This window comes from Bos taurus, chromosome X, assembly GCF_002263795.3.
Source record: "Bos taurus isolate L1 Dominette 01449 registration number 42190680 breed Hereford chromosome X, ARS-UCD2.0, whole genome shotgun sequence".
NCBI classification, from domain to species: domain Eukaryota; kingdom Metazoa; phylum Chordata; class Mammalia; order Artiodactyla; family Bovidae; genus Bos; species Bos taurus.
In genome coordinates, this window is record NC_037357.1 from 64,231,559 (window position 1) to 64,250,472 (window position 18,914).

At 37.6% G+C, this 18,914-nt stretch overlaps 1 protein-coding gene across 4 annotated transcripts in view; it reads left to right on the plus strand.

Annotated features, from left to right (window-relative positions):
• The window catches only part of PLS3 (plastin 3), a 96,780-nt gene extending 91,379 nt beyond the window's left edge, over positions 1–5,401 (plus strand). For all 4 annotated transcript variants that reach the window (XM_005227914.5, XM_005227915.5, XM_059883307.1 and 1 more), the window contains 6 exon segments: positions 73–151; positions 882–996; positions 1,171–1,304; positions 2,161–2,284; positions 2,507–2,631; positions 4,153–5,401. In XM_005227914.5, the coding sequence (XP_005227971.1) occupies positions 73–151; positions 882–996; positions 1,171–1,304; positions 2,161–2,284; positions 2,507–2,631; positions 4,153–4,285 (710 nt within the window). In that variant the 3' untranslated portion in view covers positions 4,286–5,401.
• Positions 5,402–18,914: the final 13,513 nt, after the last annotated feature.

Sequence of the window (18,914 nt, forward strand, 5' to 3'; positions counted from 1 at the left end):
TGTGGGTTGATGTTATATGCACATATGCAAGGTGTTTCATGATTTTATAAACACTGTGAATATTTTTAATAGGAGAAACTCGTGAAGAAAGAACCTTCCGTAACTGGATGAACTCTCTTGGTGTTAATCCCCATGTAAACCATCTCTATGCGTAAGCCTTCCAATGCTATTGTAAAGTTTTGAACATCACGAATGGATGCTGCATAAATAATTATAGCTCTAAACCTTTTCTAAATGTTAGTTTGTAGTCATTACTTTATTGAAAAATTTGATGACTTCCATTATCATTTCCCAAATACACAAAAGCCCATATTATTTCTTTACATGGTCATTAAGTGAAAGAATGTATAAGTATCTTTCTAACACCCTAGGGAACAGAGACTTTATATTTTGAAACGGAGACCAGAGAGTACATTAAGTAGACCATCCATGATGCCTTGAGGTCTTTGTGCTCACTGTTCTCTCAGCCTGAAATGTTCTTTTCCACATCAAATACCTTATTCCCTTGCTATATTCAAGCCGCTGATTCAGATTCTAACCGCCGCCACCTACCACTCCCTAACTCCTAATCTTGTTCTTTTCGTTTTTCATAGCAATTAAATACATTCCCCTAACCCATTTATCTATATACTTGTTTATTCTCTTTCTTTCTCTGACTCTAAAGGACTGGGATTTTTCTCCTATGAGCCCAGCTTATAGAACAGTTCTTTGCAAACAATAAGCTCTCAATAACTACTTTCAAGTGAATTGGATGGTGTTAGCTCTATTTTTAGCACAGATTAATAAAATGCATGAGTCTTTTGACAGTGTAGTGTCCTTGTTTTTAAGGAAACAGGCCCTGCTCTCTGAAAACACTGATCAAACTCTCTTTAAATCATCAGTGACCTCCAAGATGCCCTGGTAATCTTACAGCTATATGAACGAATTAAAGTTCCTGTTGACTGGAGTAAGGTGAATAAACCTCCATACCCGAAACTTGGAGCCAACATGAAAAAGGTAGCTAATTAAGTTGCTGCACATATTTGTTACAGACTGTTTTTGTTTTCAATTTGTGTTTGGGAAACTCTTTGAGCTTCTTGAGGACAGAAACTATGTCTTACTTTGTGCGCACCTGCATATACAGATTAAACAAGTGAAAATCTTTAAACATTTTCTTTTGTTTGTTTGCAGCTAGAAAACTGCAACTATGCTGTTGAGTTAGGGAAGCATCCTGCCAAATTCTCTCTGGTTGGCATTGGAGGGCAAGACCTGAATGATGGAAATCAAACCCTGACTTTAGCTTTGGTCTGGCAGCTGATGAGAAGGTATGGTACACAATTTTAACTGCTTAAGCTTCACTATCATACACGTCTGTGATCTAGTCTTTACTATTTCTAAGGAAACGTATCAATGACTACCTTTGAAATTCTTGTGTTTAGACTATGAAGTGAGCTTAAGTAATGAATATATGTTGGATGGCCAATGGGAAATGCCTTCTTGAAAGTGAGGCAGCAGAACTGTGAATATTTCCCTTTTTTCATAATATGCCTGACACAATGTTTGTGACAGATTTAGTGTTCATGAATAAAAACAGCAAAAATTATGAACATGTATATATTTGAGAAAGAAGATCTCTTAACTATAATGCTAAAAAGCAATTCATTATAACTGGGTACCAGTCAAAGCACAGCTTACTTTAAGTTGTTACCATTGGTTGGCCTAGTACAAAGTGAGCCTGCAGTAGACTGGTGGACTTACTCATTAGAGCACTGAAAATCGTCCTGCCACCAATGCAAAAAGAAGCTCAATGGCAAGCCACTACTACTTGAAATTTTTTTTCATATAATGTGAATGTCTTCTCATGAAATCTTTTCTTTAATCTCTCAAACCTAAGGAAAAGAAATGAAAGAGAAAGCATCTTTCTAATATTTGTATTTTTTCTAATAAACTAGAACAGAAACTGTTCTGTTTTTTTTAATTAATTTTTATTGGTATGTAGTTGCTTTCCAATGTTGTGTTAGTTTCTGCAATACAACAAAGTGAATCAGCTATATGTTTAAATATATCCCGTCTTTTTCAGATTTTCTTCTGATTTAGATCACCACAGAGCATTGAGTAGAGTTCCCTATGCTATACAGTAGCTTCTCATTAGTTACCTGTTTCTTCTGCTGCTTCATTTAGATATACCCTCAATGTCCTGGAAGATCTTGGTGATGGTCAGAAAGCTAATGATGACATCATTGTAAGCTGGGTGAACAGAACATTGAATGAAGCTGGAAAATCAACCTCCATCCAGAGTTTTAAGGTAAGAATTCCATTTTTGACTATTAAACGTTATGTTTGCTATAGAAAGTATCTATAGTTTGGAAGGCTAGACTTTGGTTTTTTTGTGAGTGAGATTGTTGTGGGGGTAATGACATGATTCTTTTTTAATTCACTAGACTTTGATTTTGACAGCTTTATATAAGTGATCATGCATTAATTTTCACACATGGAAATTCTTAAATGTATTGTCCTTTTACTCTAGGATAAGACAATCAGCTCCAGTTTGGCAGTTGTGGATTTGATTGACGCCATCCAGCCAGGCTGCATAAACTATGACCTTGTTAAGAGTGGCACTCTGACAGAAGATGACAAGCACAATAATGCCAAGTAAGGAATGCTGCCTAATATCCTGATAAGGGCATAGGCATTGTAGGCAGGCAGATCTGCATTATCATTCAGGTTCTGCCATTTAAGAATGGTGTCAGCTGGGGGAAACGTCTTCTAGCCTCAGATTCCTCATCCATAAAATGGGAGCAATAATACTTACCTTAGAGATTTTGAAATGAGTAAAATACGTAAGAGCCTACCATTGTTGCACCTGACCTAGTAGGTAGGTGCTAAGTCAGCCATTGGTTTGTAAGTTATAGAAATAATGTATGTGTTAAAGCAACTTAGCTGCAAACTTAAAACAAGGGAAAAAGGGGCAAAGGATAAGCATGCCTTTGATAGGGTTTTCTTTGTCACACTCTTTTTAAATATTTTTAAAACTTACTGTGCATAGCCCACCTTACTACATATGTTGAGTTTATTATCTTGGTCCCTTAAGTGGGCAGGATGCTAAACTCTCAGCTGAAACCATGCCTTGAAAGTTTCCTGCATTTTGACAATATTGAGAAGGTCTTTTCCACCTGCCTCTTCCCTTCTTCTCCAAAGACCTAGACTGTGATCTGGTTTCATGGGCAACTCATGAAAGCTTTCCTAGTATACACTGAAAATCAGCTCCCAACAGGGCTTCACAAGATAGCTAAGAAGAATTACTGCAAAACTTCATTTTGGCATCACATACTATGTCAAATCATCTCTTCCCTCCTTGAAAAAAAATATTTGCAGCATAATATGGTAAAGATTTATAGAGAACTCTTTAAACTTCTTTTTCCAGAAACTTGATCATATTTAAAGATTTCTGTTACAGAACACCTAGAAATGCCTTGTATATTAATTGAGGGGTGCTCCTGAAAATTTCCTCAGCTGGACATGTCAGTTCTTAACTCCTTTCCTTTCTCTACCCTTTTCATTCCTTGCTTCAGCCACTCTGGCATGTACCATATAGACTCTGTCTCTTCCCTTGAATATTTGGAAGTATTCACTGCATCTGTGAAATTGTATTTTGCATATAGCACAGTTTTCCACTGTGTCTCTAAGATCTCGTGATAGCCAATGTTATCTTTTTTTTTTGGGAGGGATCTAATTAATTTTATTTCATTTTTAAACTTTATCTTATTACATGCTCAATGAGAATATCAACATCTGAGTATATATACATATTTTCAACATCTGGATATATATATATATATATATATATATATATATATGTATGTATACACACACATATATTCTGGAAAAATGTTTTTTCATATCAGTTCTCCTAAATTGTTCTCATTTTACATTGTAGAAAAGGAGTGAATAAATATTATCAGCCCCAAATAGTAGAGCTTAAAAATCTGGTATCACTTATGAGTGACCTCACAAAAGAGAAAACAATGAAAAATGAAGTCATTCTGATTTGAACTCTTGCTGTAGAAGTTTTGTATCCCAGACAATTGAGTATATGAGAGGAAATAGATGCCTTATGTTGTGCCCTTGACTAACTGGAATTGAACCTCAATTTTTGTTTCCTCCAAAAAATAGGTACGCAGTGTCGATGGCTAGAAGAATTGGAGCCAGGGTGTACGCTCTACCAGAAGACCTTGTGGAAGTAAAGCCCAAGATGGTCATGACTGTGTTTGCATGCTTGATGGGCAGGGGTATGAAGAGAGTGTAAAATAACCAATTTGAATAAAAAACAACCTTGCTCCCAGGTGCATGATTAGCAGTACAGCAATTTCTGGCTGAAATGCTCATGGCTTAAGAAACTTTGGTTATTGAAAGGACTGTTTAGTTTTAACAAGACTAAGTTAATCATGGGAGCCCTCAGGTGAAAGAGTTTTAGTAACAACAACTCCTCTTTCCCATAGTCAAGGTGGATTTGTCAGGCCCACCTGAAATGTGCCCATAGTCAAATCATTTACTCGCTCCTCCTAGATCGCTGCCCTTGACGTTTCCCATTGCTGTACGTATTTCTATGTATCTGTTTTTCTCTTAGAATGTCCACCTCTTGGGACTTGCTTAGATGACTGAATATGAATATTATTGGTATTAGACAATAATTTGCTTTCCATCCAGTATGCTAGTTCTTATTCAAGAACTGTGGTCAGAGGGTATTTGTATATGAGTATCCTTTGCTTGTCTTTCTAGTACTGAAAATTGACAGAAGTAACTGGCTGTGCAGAATGTAATAGAAGCTTTTCATATTCTTTTATTCTTAAAATCAGTATCTTTTTACAGTATTCTTTCTACATGATCCTTTTTTGTACATTTAAGAATATTTTGATTACATTAAATAAGACTGCTGATTTTGCTACTTTTTTTAAGGGGTCTTCAAGTAAGTAAAAAACATACATTATAGGTAGAGGGAAATGTACCTTGAATTTCTATCTTCTCTCCCACACTAAAGCTGTAAACACTTGACATATTTTGTCCTGAAACACTTGGTTCAATATATACTTCTTTGTTTTAAAACATGTACCATCAAATTCTCTCTTTAGATTTTAAATGCTGTTGAATATGACACTTTTGAGGAGAGAGTGGGCTCAGAATTTAGGAAGGATATGATAGGCCAAGTATGCTAAGTCTATATTAAATTTTCTAATTTTACACCTAAGATAAGGAGATGTGGTCACTAAAAAATAAACATGTATGTAGGACTTAATGTATTCTAATGTACTCTTGCTTTGTCAAGCTGTTTGCTATAGTTTTTAAGATCATAATGTTACTCTAACTCTGAAAAGTTATGTACTCTGATAGCAATGTATTAGTTCAAATAAAAGCATTTACATAATTAGTCTCTTCATGCCTCTGTCCCTTCGTAGTATGCCTATGTTTGCCAGGTTTTTTTCTCCAATATTCTAACTCATTTTCTGGTGTATTTTATAAAATGATGTTTGTTAAATTTATGCTTTTGGAGCTGAATTACACGGATGGACAGAATGAGGTAAGATGGTTTTCTCCAACTTACTAAAATTTCCTTATCCAGTTTCTCCCTTTTTCTTTCTTTTCCATGTTACTCAATCTTTTCAGTGTTCAGTAATGACATGATATGTGTTTGCATGCGTGCTGAGTCATTTCAGTCTTATCCGACTCTTTGCGACCCTACAGATTGTAGCCTGCCAGGATCCTCTGACCACGGGATTCTCCAGGCAAGAATACTGGAGTGGGTTGTCATTCCCTTCTCCACAGGATCTTTCCAACACAGGGATAGAACCTGCATCTCCTGCAATTGCAGGTGATTCTTTACTGCTGAGCCACCAAAGAAGCCTGTTCTATGATATACAGGTCAAACCAATGGGGATCCAAACAACCAGGTTGGTTTGTGACAGGTTTTCTTAGCCTCATCACTACTAACATTTTGGGCTGGATAATTCTTTGTTGGAGGTGGGAGGGAGCTGTCCTGCACATTATTGCAGGGCATTTAGCTGTGTCCCTGGCCTCTATCCACTAGATTTCAGTAGCATACCCCCAGTGTGTAGACCAAATATGTCTTCAGAACTAGCCAAATGTTCCAAGGTGGGGGCAAAATCAACTCTAATTGACAAACTGTTGTTTATGGTACCATTTTAACGTTTTGTGTGAATGAGTAATATGAAATGCAGTCCTTTAAGGAACTACATGGTGATAACTATAAAATATTTTTTATTTATAGCCTAAGAATAAGAAAGACCTTTATTAATATGATATGAACCCCAGAGACATAAAAGAAAGATAAATGTGACAATTCTGCTTTTGCAATAAATGAGTAAGCAAAGTCAGAATATAGATGACTAAGAAAAAAAGTTTGGTCCCATTGTCTTAGTCCATTCAGGCTGCTGTAACATGGTATTATAGACTAGGTGATTTATAAATACCAAGTTTATTTCTCACAGTTAGGCAGTCTGGAAGTCCAAGATCAAGGCACTGGCAGGTTTGCTGTGTAGTGAAAGCACACTTCCTAGTTCATAGATGGCTGTCTTTTAGCTGTAACCTCACATTGTGATAGGGACAAGGAAGTTCTGGAGTCTCTTTAATAAGGGCACAACCCCACTCATGACTTCACCTTTATAACTTAATGTCCCACCTCCTAATACCATCACACTGGGAGATTATGTTTCAACATATGAATTTTGGAGGAGCCTGAAACATTTAGTCTATAGTACCTGTATGATGGATTTTCTTAATATAAGGCTAAAAGACCAGTCTCTGCAAATATATACCAGGGTAACTGATTAGACAGGACAGTTGTATCTTATGACCTGTCTCCTACTTTGTATTTCCTATGCTTATCTACATTTGTTTCCCTTCAGGTACAAAAATTCTCTGTAAGTAATACCTTGAAGTGGCTTTGAAGCAAGATATTAATAAAAAGACTTATTCCATCTTGTCCTTTATTCAAAACAGGAGCTAGTTTCTTGGGTGGTTCGCTGTACAGAGCCCACCATCTGTAGAAATGCACCTTTGGTTACTTAAGTGTTCTCATGAAACAGTTGGCCTGAACACACCATTTCTTTTTTCCTCCAAATAAAGGGTTAAAATCACTAATATATTAAGAAATCTAACAAATCTATAAAAGAGAAAGTTCCATTAGAAAAATGGGCAAAGGAGATCAATATCCAATTCAAAGCCTATAATTAAACAAAGAACATTAAAAGGGAATGCTGATTCTCAAAAAGTAACAAGGATTATGTAGTTTCAACCAACAAAGAGCTGCCTTTTTTAGTAGACTTTATTTTTAGAGCAATTTTAGGTTCACAGCGAAATTGAGTAAAATGTACAAAGATTTTCCATATACCTTCAGCCCACACACATGTGTAAGCCTCCTTCACTAACAACATCCCCTACCAGAGTGGTACATTTGTTATAGTTGATGAACCTACATAGACACATCCATAATCACCTATAATCCATAGCTTATCTTGGATATTCTGTGGATTTTGAAAAATGTGTAATGACATGAATCTACCTTTATAGTATAATATATAGGATTTTCATTGCCCTAGAATCTTCTATTCTCTGCCTTGCCATCCCTCCCTATTCCCTAACCCCTGGAAACCACTGATCTTTTTACGATCTCTATAGTTTTGCCTTTTCCAGAATGTCAGAATCATACAGTATAACCTTTTCAGATTGTTTTCTTTCACTGAGTAATAGTCATTCTATTGAATAGAATAGGCATTCTATTGAACTGCCTGTTTTATGAACTGCCTGCTATTGATTTTTTTTTAAAGTAATTGATAAATTATTTGATGCTGATGAAGGTATGAGCATACAGGCATCCTCTGACACCACAGATGGAAGAGTGATCAGTTTATAGATTGTTGAAGGCAATTTGTAATTACAGAGAAACCAAACCTAACATATCCTTCAACTCTGCAGCCAGCAGTACAGCAGTGTGCCATGATACATCTTGTAATACAATAAAGGGTTGGTGAGATAAACGTGGTCCATCTACACAATGCAATATTTATGTAGTTGTTAAAAAGATGGCTGTGGCTCATGCAGAGAACTTGCACTGGTCATCTGTTTTACCTATGGTAATATACATTCAATGCTATTCTCTCAAATCATCCCAACCTCGCCTTCTCCCACTTAGTCCAATAGTCTGTTCTTTATGTGGAATCTGAAAAAAAGGCGGGGTACGAATATTTACAAACCAGAAGTAGAGTCTCGAATGTAGAAAACAAATTTTTGGTTACTGCAAGGAAAGGAGGGGATAAATTGGGAGATTGGGATTGACATATACATACTACTACATATAAAATTGACATTTACACACTGCTATATATATAAAATAGATAACTAACGACAACCTACTGTATAGCACAGGGAGCTCTACTCAATACTCTGCACTGACTTGTATGGGCAAAGAATCTAAAAAAGAGTGGATATATGTATAACTGATACACTTTGCTGTACAGCAGAAACTAACACAATATTGTAAGTCAACTATTTTCCAATAAAAAGTTTAAAAAATAAAAGATGGCTGTGGCTCTATAATGACAAGGAAAGATGCCCTGTGTTAATCCCATTTTAGAAAAATAAACGATAGTGTATATATATACATAGATAGATAGATAGATAAAAGTGTTAGAAATTCCATAAATATATTTGTGTAGTTATACTTGGAGAGATGGAGTGTGATACCAAGGGGTTTTTACTTTTTATATTACATATTTCTATAATATCAGAAGGTTAAGATTAAAATACACTATTACCATAATCAGGCAAATAACAGAACTTTTTTAACTTAAAATGAAGTTAAGAGTGTTACAGTGAACATGTATATATTCTTTACCTACGTTCCTCAGTTGTTAGCATTTTGACATAGTTGTTTTGTATCTGCATGTTTTTTTGCTGAACCATTTGAAAGTAAGTTGTAGATATTGTGATATTTTACTCTTAAATATTTCATCATAAATCTGAGAATAAGGACATTTTCCCACATGCTACAACATTGTCGTATCTCCAAAATATAATATAGATATGTCTAATAAAAGTGTAAATTAAAAATTTCCAGATGATTCCAAAATATCTTTTTTAAAATATAAATTTATTTATTTTAATTGGAGGTTAATTACTTTACAATATTGTATTAGTTTATATGGAATTTAGAAAGATGGTAACGATAACCCTGTATGCGAGACAGCAAAAATATCTTTTTAAAATTTTTTCTTGGTGGATAGTTAATTTTCAATGTTGTATTAGTTTCAGGTGTACAGCAAAGTGATTCATTTATACATATATTCATTCTTCTTATATTCTTTGCTCATATAGGTTATCACAGAATATTGAAGAATAGAGTTCCATTTGCTATCAAGTATGTCCTTCTTGGTTATCTATCTTATATATAGTAGTGTGTATGTGTTCATCCCAAGCTTCTGATTTATCTCTCCCCGCCACGATTCTGTTTTGGTAACCACAAGTTCATTTTCAACATCTGTGAGTCTTTCTATTTTGTAAAAAGGTTCATTGGTATTTTTTAAAAAATTAGATTCCACATATGAGTGATATCATATGATATTTGTTTTTCTCTGTCTGGCTTGTATGATAATCTCTAGGTCCATCCATGTTGTTGCAAATGGCATTAATTCATTGTTTTTTTATGGCTGAGTAGTATTCTATTGTATACATATACACATCTTCTTTATCCATTCCTCTGTCAATGGACATTTAGTATAGCTTATCTCTTCATTTAGTTAGGTCTTCTTTATTTAATTAGCATTTAAAATTTTTTAGTATACAGATTCTGTACATTTTTTAAAGTTTATACTTAAGTATTTCCTTTTATTTGGAGTTTTTGGCTAGGTTCTTTGGGATTTTCTACATATACAATCATGTCATCAGCAAAAATTTGTTAAGATGGTAGATCTCATGTTAAATGTTCCTACAGATAAAAACAAATCATAGAACAGTCTTTTGGACTCTGTGGGAGAGGGAGGCGGGGGATGATTTGGGAGAATGGCATTGAAACATGTATAATATCGTATAAGGAACGAATCACCAGTCCAGGATCAATGCAGGATACAGGATGCTTGGGGCTGGTGCACTGCGATGACCCAGAGGGATGGTATGGGGAGGGAGGTGTGAGGGGGGTTCAGGATGGGAAACACATGTACATCCGTGGCAGATTCATGTTGATGTATGGCAAAACCGATACAAATTGTAAAGTAATTAGCCTCTAATTAAAATAAATAAATTTAAATTTAAAAAAAAGAAAAAAAAAACAAATCATTGCTAAATTAATGGGAAGTGGTCCTCTGTCATTCATATACTTTCCCAGAAACACTGCCTGGGAAGGTTTATTTCAAGGATCAGCAAGATGGAGATGACAACTACTTACTGGAAAGCAAATAATATTGGTAAAAAGTTTTTAAGTAAAACCATTAAACACCAGGTAAAGGAACTTGCAGCAACTCATGAGGAATTTATCAGATTTTGTCCACTTTGTGAAATGTCCCTCAGGGAAAAATTTAGGACTTCAGTCTTCCTCTTTTGTCACCTTTTATTCAACATACTTCCTGTGCCTAGAGAAGTTCTCCAAGTTACATTTTACTTTGAGTCTTCTGTTAAAATATTTTTCATAAACAGTCAGTTAAACAATACTGAGCAACTGCTTAATTTCAGGATTTTGTCTAAGGCTTGAATAAGATGAACGAGGCCCATTCTTTTCTTGAGCTCAACAGTTGCAGATCTGGGATATGAATACTTACCATTAAGTTAAAGTGTGACTGTGGAAGTTTGTATCCAGAGCACAAAGTCAAAAAGGGTAAATCTGAACAGGGGTAAACAATGTGTGTAGGTTGGGGTCCTGGTACTTGGCAAAATCCCCGATGCAAAGTGATGCTTTAGCTGCTGATTTATTTCTTGCAAATTTGATGGGAGATAAAGGGTCCCAGATAGGTTTTTTTAAATCCTACAGGCTTCTTGAGGTTCAGATTTGACCTATATTTACTCCTGGGTTTCAAAATCTTAATTTTAAAACTGCTACAACTCGCTGGATTTCATGGAAGGGGATCCTTGTAAGGCTTGACAGCCGAGACTTAAAATATAGATAAGACAGTCCTCTCAGAGTCTGTGTCACCCATAAGAAACAGGAAAATAGCCCCTGGCCTATGGGAGCTGGCCTAGCATTCACGGCTCAGTCAGTTCTCTCGTGAGCATGGAGAAATTCATGTGCCAACATCTGACAAGGCCCCTCTGAGGTGGTTACAAAGTGAGACCAAAACAAGACCACTGTGTAATCTTGTCTGAACACAGACAAAATATGAATGTCCTCTAAGTCTCAGTAATGAACAAACATCCTCTCCTTACTGATGGTAGGTACTGCTGCTATATTTTCTCTAATACAGCTTTAGCCTTGGTAAAATCTAGTGTGGTTTTATGGTGTTGATTATAAATATTTCTTGTCTTTAGATACTTAGGACTTACACCTTGTCTTCTCTGACAACTAGCCTTGATTTTGCCTTTCCCAATCCCAGGCTCCAAATTCAGAATCATAAAATTACTAAGACATCTTTTATGCCTAAAAAATCTTTGGGTGTCCTGAAGTGGCCACTAGAGAATATGAAGATTTGAGTCTCAATTCTATATAAGAATAAATTTTTCTACCATTTAATCAAGTCCAAACTGTAAAAATAATGGTAATGATAAACTTGACAAATTAAGAGTTTATATTCCTATATTAATTTTGCATAAATAAAGTATGGTAGTTATGTCTTTCTTTTTTTTGCTTATATTATTATTATTTTTTAATTTTATTTTATTTAACTTTACAATATTGTATTGGTTTTGCCATATATCAAAATGAATCTGCCACAGGTATACATGTGTTCCCGATCCTGAACCCTCCTCTCTCCTCCCTCCCCATACTATCCCTCTGGGTTGTCCCAGTGCACCAGCCCCAAGCATCCAGTATCATGCATCGAACCTGGACTGGCGACTCGTTTCATATATGATATTATACATACTTCAATGCCATTCTCCCAAATCATCTCACCCTCTCCCTCTCCCACAGAGTCCAAAAGACTGATAGTTATGTCTTTCAATGATTGGATACATTTCAAGTTAAAAGAAACATACATTTAAGCACAAAGACTGATGCACTGACTCTGCCAAGTATTTTTGCAGGATTCTGGATTCACTGATTATTTTTCTTTTTTGTTCAAAATATTTGTGGGTAGGCACTGGGGGTACTGACTCAGTTACATAGGATTTGTAAAAAGTCTATTTTTTAGATTCAATAACCAAGACATACCCACTTTGCAAGCTGTAACAGCAACAATAAAATACGTGAAAACTTCAATAGCTTAGTTCTAAAGTCTTCACTAAATGTAATGGCTCTAGTGCTGTATACACTCTTCCATGAAAGAAAAGCGTTCACCACCTTTCAGCTAGTCACCTAAGAAATATTGCAATATTTCAGAGCTAGTCACACTCTTTCCTTCACCTGAAATAGAAAACCCCTATGGTTGCTTATAACTTTTCGGAGGTTGTCTATGTGCCCTGGACGGACCTCCTAGAGACTCAAAGAACTTTGATGCAGTTGTATTTGTTAATGGGTCAAACATAAAAAAATAAAATCAAAAAACTGCTACATAAGATATGCTATTCAGTTCAGTTCAGTTGCTCAGTCGTTTCCGACTCTTTGTGACCCCATGAACCACAGCATGCCAGGCCTCCCTGTCCATCACCAACTCCCGGAGTCCACCCAAACCCATATCCATTGAGTCGGTGATGCCATCCAACCCCTTCATCCTCTGTTGTCCCCTCCTCTTCCTGCCCTCAATCCTTCCCAGCATCAGGGTCTTTTCCAGTGAATCAGCTCTTCGCATCAGGTGGCCAAAGTATTGGAGTTTCAGCTTCAACATCAGTCTTTCCAATGAACACCCAGGACTGATCTCCTTTAGAATGGACTGGTTAGGTCTCCTTGCAGTCCAAGGGACTCTCAAGAGTCTCCTCCAACTCCACGGTTCAAAAGCATCAATTCTTCGGCGTTCAGCTTTCTTCACAGTCCAACTCTCACATCCATATATGACCACTGGAAAAACCATAGCCTTTGATTAGATGGACCTTTGTTGGCAAAGTAATGTCTCTGCTTTTTAATATGCTATCTAGGTTGGTAATAACTTTCCTTCCAAGGAGTAAGCTTCTTTTAATTTCATGGCTGTAATCACCATCTGCAGTGATTTTGTAGCCCAGAAAAATAAAGTCAGCCACTGTTTCCACTGTTTCCCCATCTATTTGTCATGAAGTGATGGGACCGGATGCCATGATCTTCGTTTTCTGACTTTTGTGCTTTAAGCCAACTTTTTCACTCTCCTCTTTCACTTTCATCAAGAGGCTCTTTAGTTCTTCTTCACTTTCTGCCATAACAGTGGTGTCATCTGCATCTCTGAGGTTATGAATATTTCTCCCGGCAATCTTGATTCCAGCTTGTGCTTCCTCTAGCCCAGCATTTATCATGATGTACTCTGTATGTAAGTTAAATAAGTAGGGTGACAATATACAGCCTTGACATACTCCTTTTCCTATTTGCTATTACAGATTTAAATATCCTCTTGAAATGTTGAAAACTTCTCATAGAAATTAAATTGGTTCTTATGGCTCAATTAATTGTCTGTGCTCAGACTAACCAAGAAAATATTTAAAAGGATATTTTATATTGATAGTAAACAGGTGATTTTGGGTTAATTACATGATGTCTACATGGTGTAGAAACAAAGATTTCCTGACCTCTCCAGGAACCCCTATAAAATTAACAATGACTTAACAGACCTTGAGATGCTTGGCCATTATCTAAGAAGATAACCTTGATAAAAACAGATTTTAGCAAAAATACTTCATGGTATCACACTGAGTAGCAGAGCTAGTTTGACCACAACATTGAACTAACAGTCGGGGAAATGGTAAGAAATATTGTTGAGGGTGTTTTCAGGGCATGTCCTACCTGCAATTTGACAAATCCTGAAAGTCTGTAAATGTAGGAAATAGGAACCAAAGCTTCAAGGTCCCTTTTAAACATCTCCAAGTGGGAAATGACTGGGTTCTGGTTACTGTATATTCTTGGAGTGGGTTGAAGCCTCTCTGCTGGAGAGCTAAGTGAAATGATTCCCCACTCCTAATGTCAGAAATCCCAAGGTTTCTCTAGTAATAGGGACACACATTTTACTAATATCATTATTTTAAAATTCTTTAAAGTATTAACACTTTACTCAGAAATTCCTCTGTACATACCATATTCAATCTCAAAAAACAAAGAAAGTTAAGAGAATTCTAGAAGTTTAGTTATTAAAGCTCTCAAAAACCCTCAGACTTCCCAGGTTTAAAGTATTGCCATTAGCCCTATGATGATAAACTCAGGTCACTCAAGGTTCCACAATTATCATCCTTGTATGTTCATAAATAGCTGCCTCATGCATCTGGGAATTTCACCTCCAATTCCAGATTCTACTTTATTTACAGGCTAATGTGACTGAGTGCTCCAGGAGACTTATAGAATATCTTCAACTTTATGACTAATGGATATAAGGCACATCTTCAAAATACTTACCTAAACATCCCCTGTGAGATCTGCCACCTGAAGTTTGGTCTTCTGAAATAGGCAAAAGAGATAAAACTTCATTGAGCCTTAGTGAAAAGTATCTTGTTGGTACTGTTAACAACTGATATATCATTAAAACTCCAAGATACTGATACTTAGACTTTTCTTTTAAAGTATATCAAATGTTTACCTTAAAAGATATACATCATTTCCTCCCACACTACTGGAAGTTCATTTCATCAGAAGACCTTAGACTGAGGATTCATAGGAATCCTCCAGAAGCTGCTAACTGAGGAAGTGGGTAGCTCCTGCCCGAGACAACAAAAGCTTCCGTCTTCAGAACTGGATAGGTTCCATCCAAGATGACAGAATGGAGATTAATTTTCTCATTTTTTAACACTCTTTCTGTCCCTTTACCATTCTACTAATATTACCTATTATGACACTTTTACACCCTCCAGAACACTATTGTGATCTCCCTTCTATTGTTGTTCAGTCACTAAGTCATGTCCAATTCTTTGCAATCCCATGGACTGTAGCACGCCAGGCTTCCCCATTCCTCTGTTATCTCCTGGAGTTTGCTCAAACTGCTCAAACTCATGTCCATTGAGTCCGTGATGCCATCCAACCATCTCATCCTTTGTCACTCCCTTCTCCTGCCCTCAATCTTTCCCAGCATCAGGGTCTTTTCCAATGAGTCAGCTCTTCACATCAAGTAGCCAGAGTATTGGAACTTCAGCTTCAGCATTACTCCTTCCAATGAGTATTCAGGGTTGATTTCCTTTAGGTTTGACTGGTTTGATCTCCTTGCTCTCAAAGGGACTCTCAAGAGTCTTCTCCAGCACCACAATTTAAAAGCATCAATTCTTCAGCACTCAGCCTTCTTTAAAGCTTATCTTCATCTGATTACTTTTAACCTTTTAAAAAGCTTTTTTATCTTTTTTTTATTTCATCCTATTATATTTTATCTCCTGTTAGATACTCTATCACCATCCAGTTAGTTTTAAACCCCTTATTGCCCTCTTCTGACACTTTAGGGAAAACAAAACTCTCCTATATATTTTTCCCAGTCATAGTTGCTGCTCTGAATTTATCTGATTGCTAGATCTAATATCCTCCACCAGACCATGGGGACATGAATTTAACATAAATTCCTTTAAACATCTTGGAAGGAAGACACTCTTATAAGCCCCTTCTGGCACTTAAGCTTCCCTCATATCATTAATCACACTCTTCAGCCTTATAAAATTGTACCTTGACCTTACATCATCAGAACACTTCTGCTAAAGGTTTTTTTTTTTTATAATACCATCAGCAAGACCTGCCAGTCAGTAGTAGCCAATAATATTGAGGCCTCTTGACCATGACAGTCAGTTCACCCTCTTCAGAAAACACCCTGCTTTGCTGACCTATTTAATTCCACTCAAAATATGTCTCCCATACTTAATACCATTGCACTATACACTTAAAAATTGTTAAGATGGTAAATTTTGTTAGGCATATTCTACCACAACTACAAATAAAAAATGCACTCTGGAAAGAAAAAAAGTATCTTCCTTGAAGGACACCAAGCTGGCCTCCCCTTGTGATAAATGATACTTACACTCCCAGTATGGTTTACTTCCAACTAGGATACTCCATTTTACATGGATAGGCTTCTACCAATCTGCCACGCACTGATTTATTCCGTGTACTCAGGATAATTATGAGACACTTCTACATATTTAAAGGTACCATCCCTCCTGTGGATCATGTGGAAAAAAATACTACCTAGAAAACTTCAAAATGCAGTGCACTGAAGCTCATTAAAAAACAACCCCTCCATGGAGGCGGTCCTAAGATAGCAGAAGAATAGGATGGGGAGACCACTTTCTCCCCCACAAATTCATCAAAAGAACATTTAAACGCTGAGTAAATTCTACAAAACAACTTCTGGATGCTGGCAGAGGACATCAGGCACCCAGAAAAGCACCCTATTGTCTTCGAAAGGAGGTAGGAAAAATATTAAAGACAAAAGAGGGAGGGAAGGAGCTCCATCCTGTGAAGGGAGTCTTAAAAAGAGAGAAGTTTCCAAACACCAGGAAACACTCACTGCCGAGTCTGTTGCGAGCCTTGGAAGCACAGAGGGCAACATAATAGGGAGGAAAAATAAGTAAATAATTAAAACCCACAGATTACGAGCCCAGTGGTAACTCCCCCAGTGGAGAAGCAGCGCAGACACATGTGCCCGCCACTAGCAAGCGGGGGCTGGGCAGGGAGGCGCTGGCTGCATTGCTTAGAGTAAGGATCAGGCCCAAATGCCCTGAGGATAATCAGAGCGAAATAATTTGGGCTAGCAAACCAGACTGTGGGATAGCTACCAAGTGAAAATCCCTAAGACACTGCCAGGCCTGCGCACAGAACAAAGGGCTGAACAGAACTAGCCGGCTGCAGACCATTCCCTTCTGGTGACAGGCAGCCAGAGCCGGAAGGGGGCAATTGCAGCCCCAGAAAGACATTATCTACCTAACTGCAAGCAGGCTTCTTTGCTAACTAAGACCTCTTGGGGTTCTGGACAGTCATCATCCGCCTGAGAAGGTGCACCGGTTGTACACCCAAAAAACCCAGTGGCAGGGACGGGAGAGGTGCTAAGTCGCAGTGACCATGCTCGCCAAACACCTCATCACCTGAGCTGCTTGGAGCTTGGAAAGGCACAAAACACAGGCCCAACGGAGTCTGCGCCTCTGAGGACTACTCGAGTGCCTGAACCTGAGAGGCTTAGACCTGGGATATGCATGCAACCCAGAGCTGGCCTCGGACAGTTCCCGGTGAAGCAACCTAAGGCCTGAGCTGTGCGGGCAGGGAGGGTGCAAGTGCCGTGAGCGGGGGCAGGCCCAGTGTGGCTGAGACACTACGAGCACATGCCAGTGTTATTTGTTTGCAGCATCCCTCCCTCCCCACAGCGCGACTGAACAAGTGAACCTAAAATAAGTGTCCACCACCGCCCCCTTGTGTCAGGGCGGAAATCAGACACTGAAGAGACCAGCAAACAGAAGAAGCTAAAACAGAGGGAACCACCTTGGAAGTGACAGGTGCAACAGATTAAAACCCTTTAGTTAGTACCGACTACATAGGAAGGGGCCTATAGATCTTGAGAAACATAAGCCAGACCAAGGAACTAGCCGAAAATGAACTGACCCCACACTGCCCACAACAACACCAGAGAAAGTCCTAGATATATTTTTACTGTTTTTATGATCATTCTTTTCTTTTTTTAATTTTTTTTTTATTTTTAAGTCCTCTATTACTCCTTTAATTTTCATTTTTATAACCTACCATTACTTTTCAAAAAAAGACTATTTTTTAAAGTAAACTTCATATATATATATTTTTAATAATTTTTGTGACTTTTTTCTTCTTCTTTTTTTAATATTGTATTTTTGAAAATCCAACCTACACTCTACAATTTTAATATATGTTTTTTGGTATTTGTTATCAAATTAGTACCTTTAAGAACACAATCTTCAGTATCCATTTTTACTTGGGAACGAGATTATTGGCTTGATTGCTCTCTCCCCCTTTGGACTCTCCTTTTTCTCCACCAGTTCGCCTCTGTCTCCTCCCTCCCTCTTCTCTTCTCTACCCAACTCTCTGAATCTCTGTGTGTTCCAGACGGTGGAGAACACTTAGGGAACTGATTACTGGCTGGATCTGTCTCTCTCCTTTTCATTCCCCCCTTTTATCCTCCTGGCCACCGTTGTCTCCTTCCTCCCTCTTCTCTTCTCTGTATAACTCCGTGAACATCTCTGAGCGGTCCAGACTGTGGAGCGCACATAAGGAAGTGATAACTAGCTAGCTTGCTCTCTCCTCTTTTGATTCCACCTCATCTCATTCAGGTCAACTCTAACTCCCTCCTCCCTCTTCTCCATGTAACTCTGTGAACCTCTCTGGGTATCCCTCACTGTGGAGAAACTTTTCATCTTTAACTTAGGTGTTTTATCAACGGTGCTATATATAAGGAGAAGTCTTGAGACTACTGTAAAAATAAGACTGAAAACCAGAAGCAGGAGACTTGAGTCCAAACCCTGAGAACATCAGAGAATTCCTGACTCCAGGGAACATTAATTGACGGGAGCTCATCAAACGCCTCCAAACCTACCCTGAAACCAAGCACCACCCAAGGGCCAACAAGTTCCAGAGCAAGACATACCACGCAAATTCTCCAGCAACACGGGAACACAGCCCTGAGCTTCAACATACAGGCTGCCCAAAGTTACTCCAAAACCACTGGCATTTCATGACT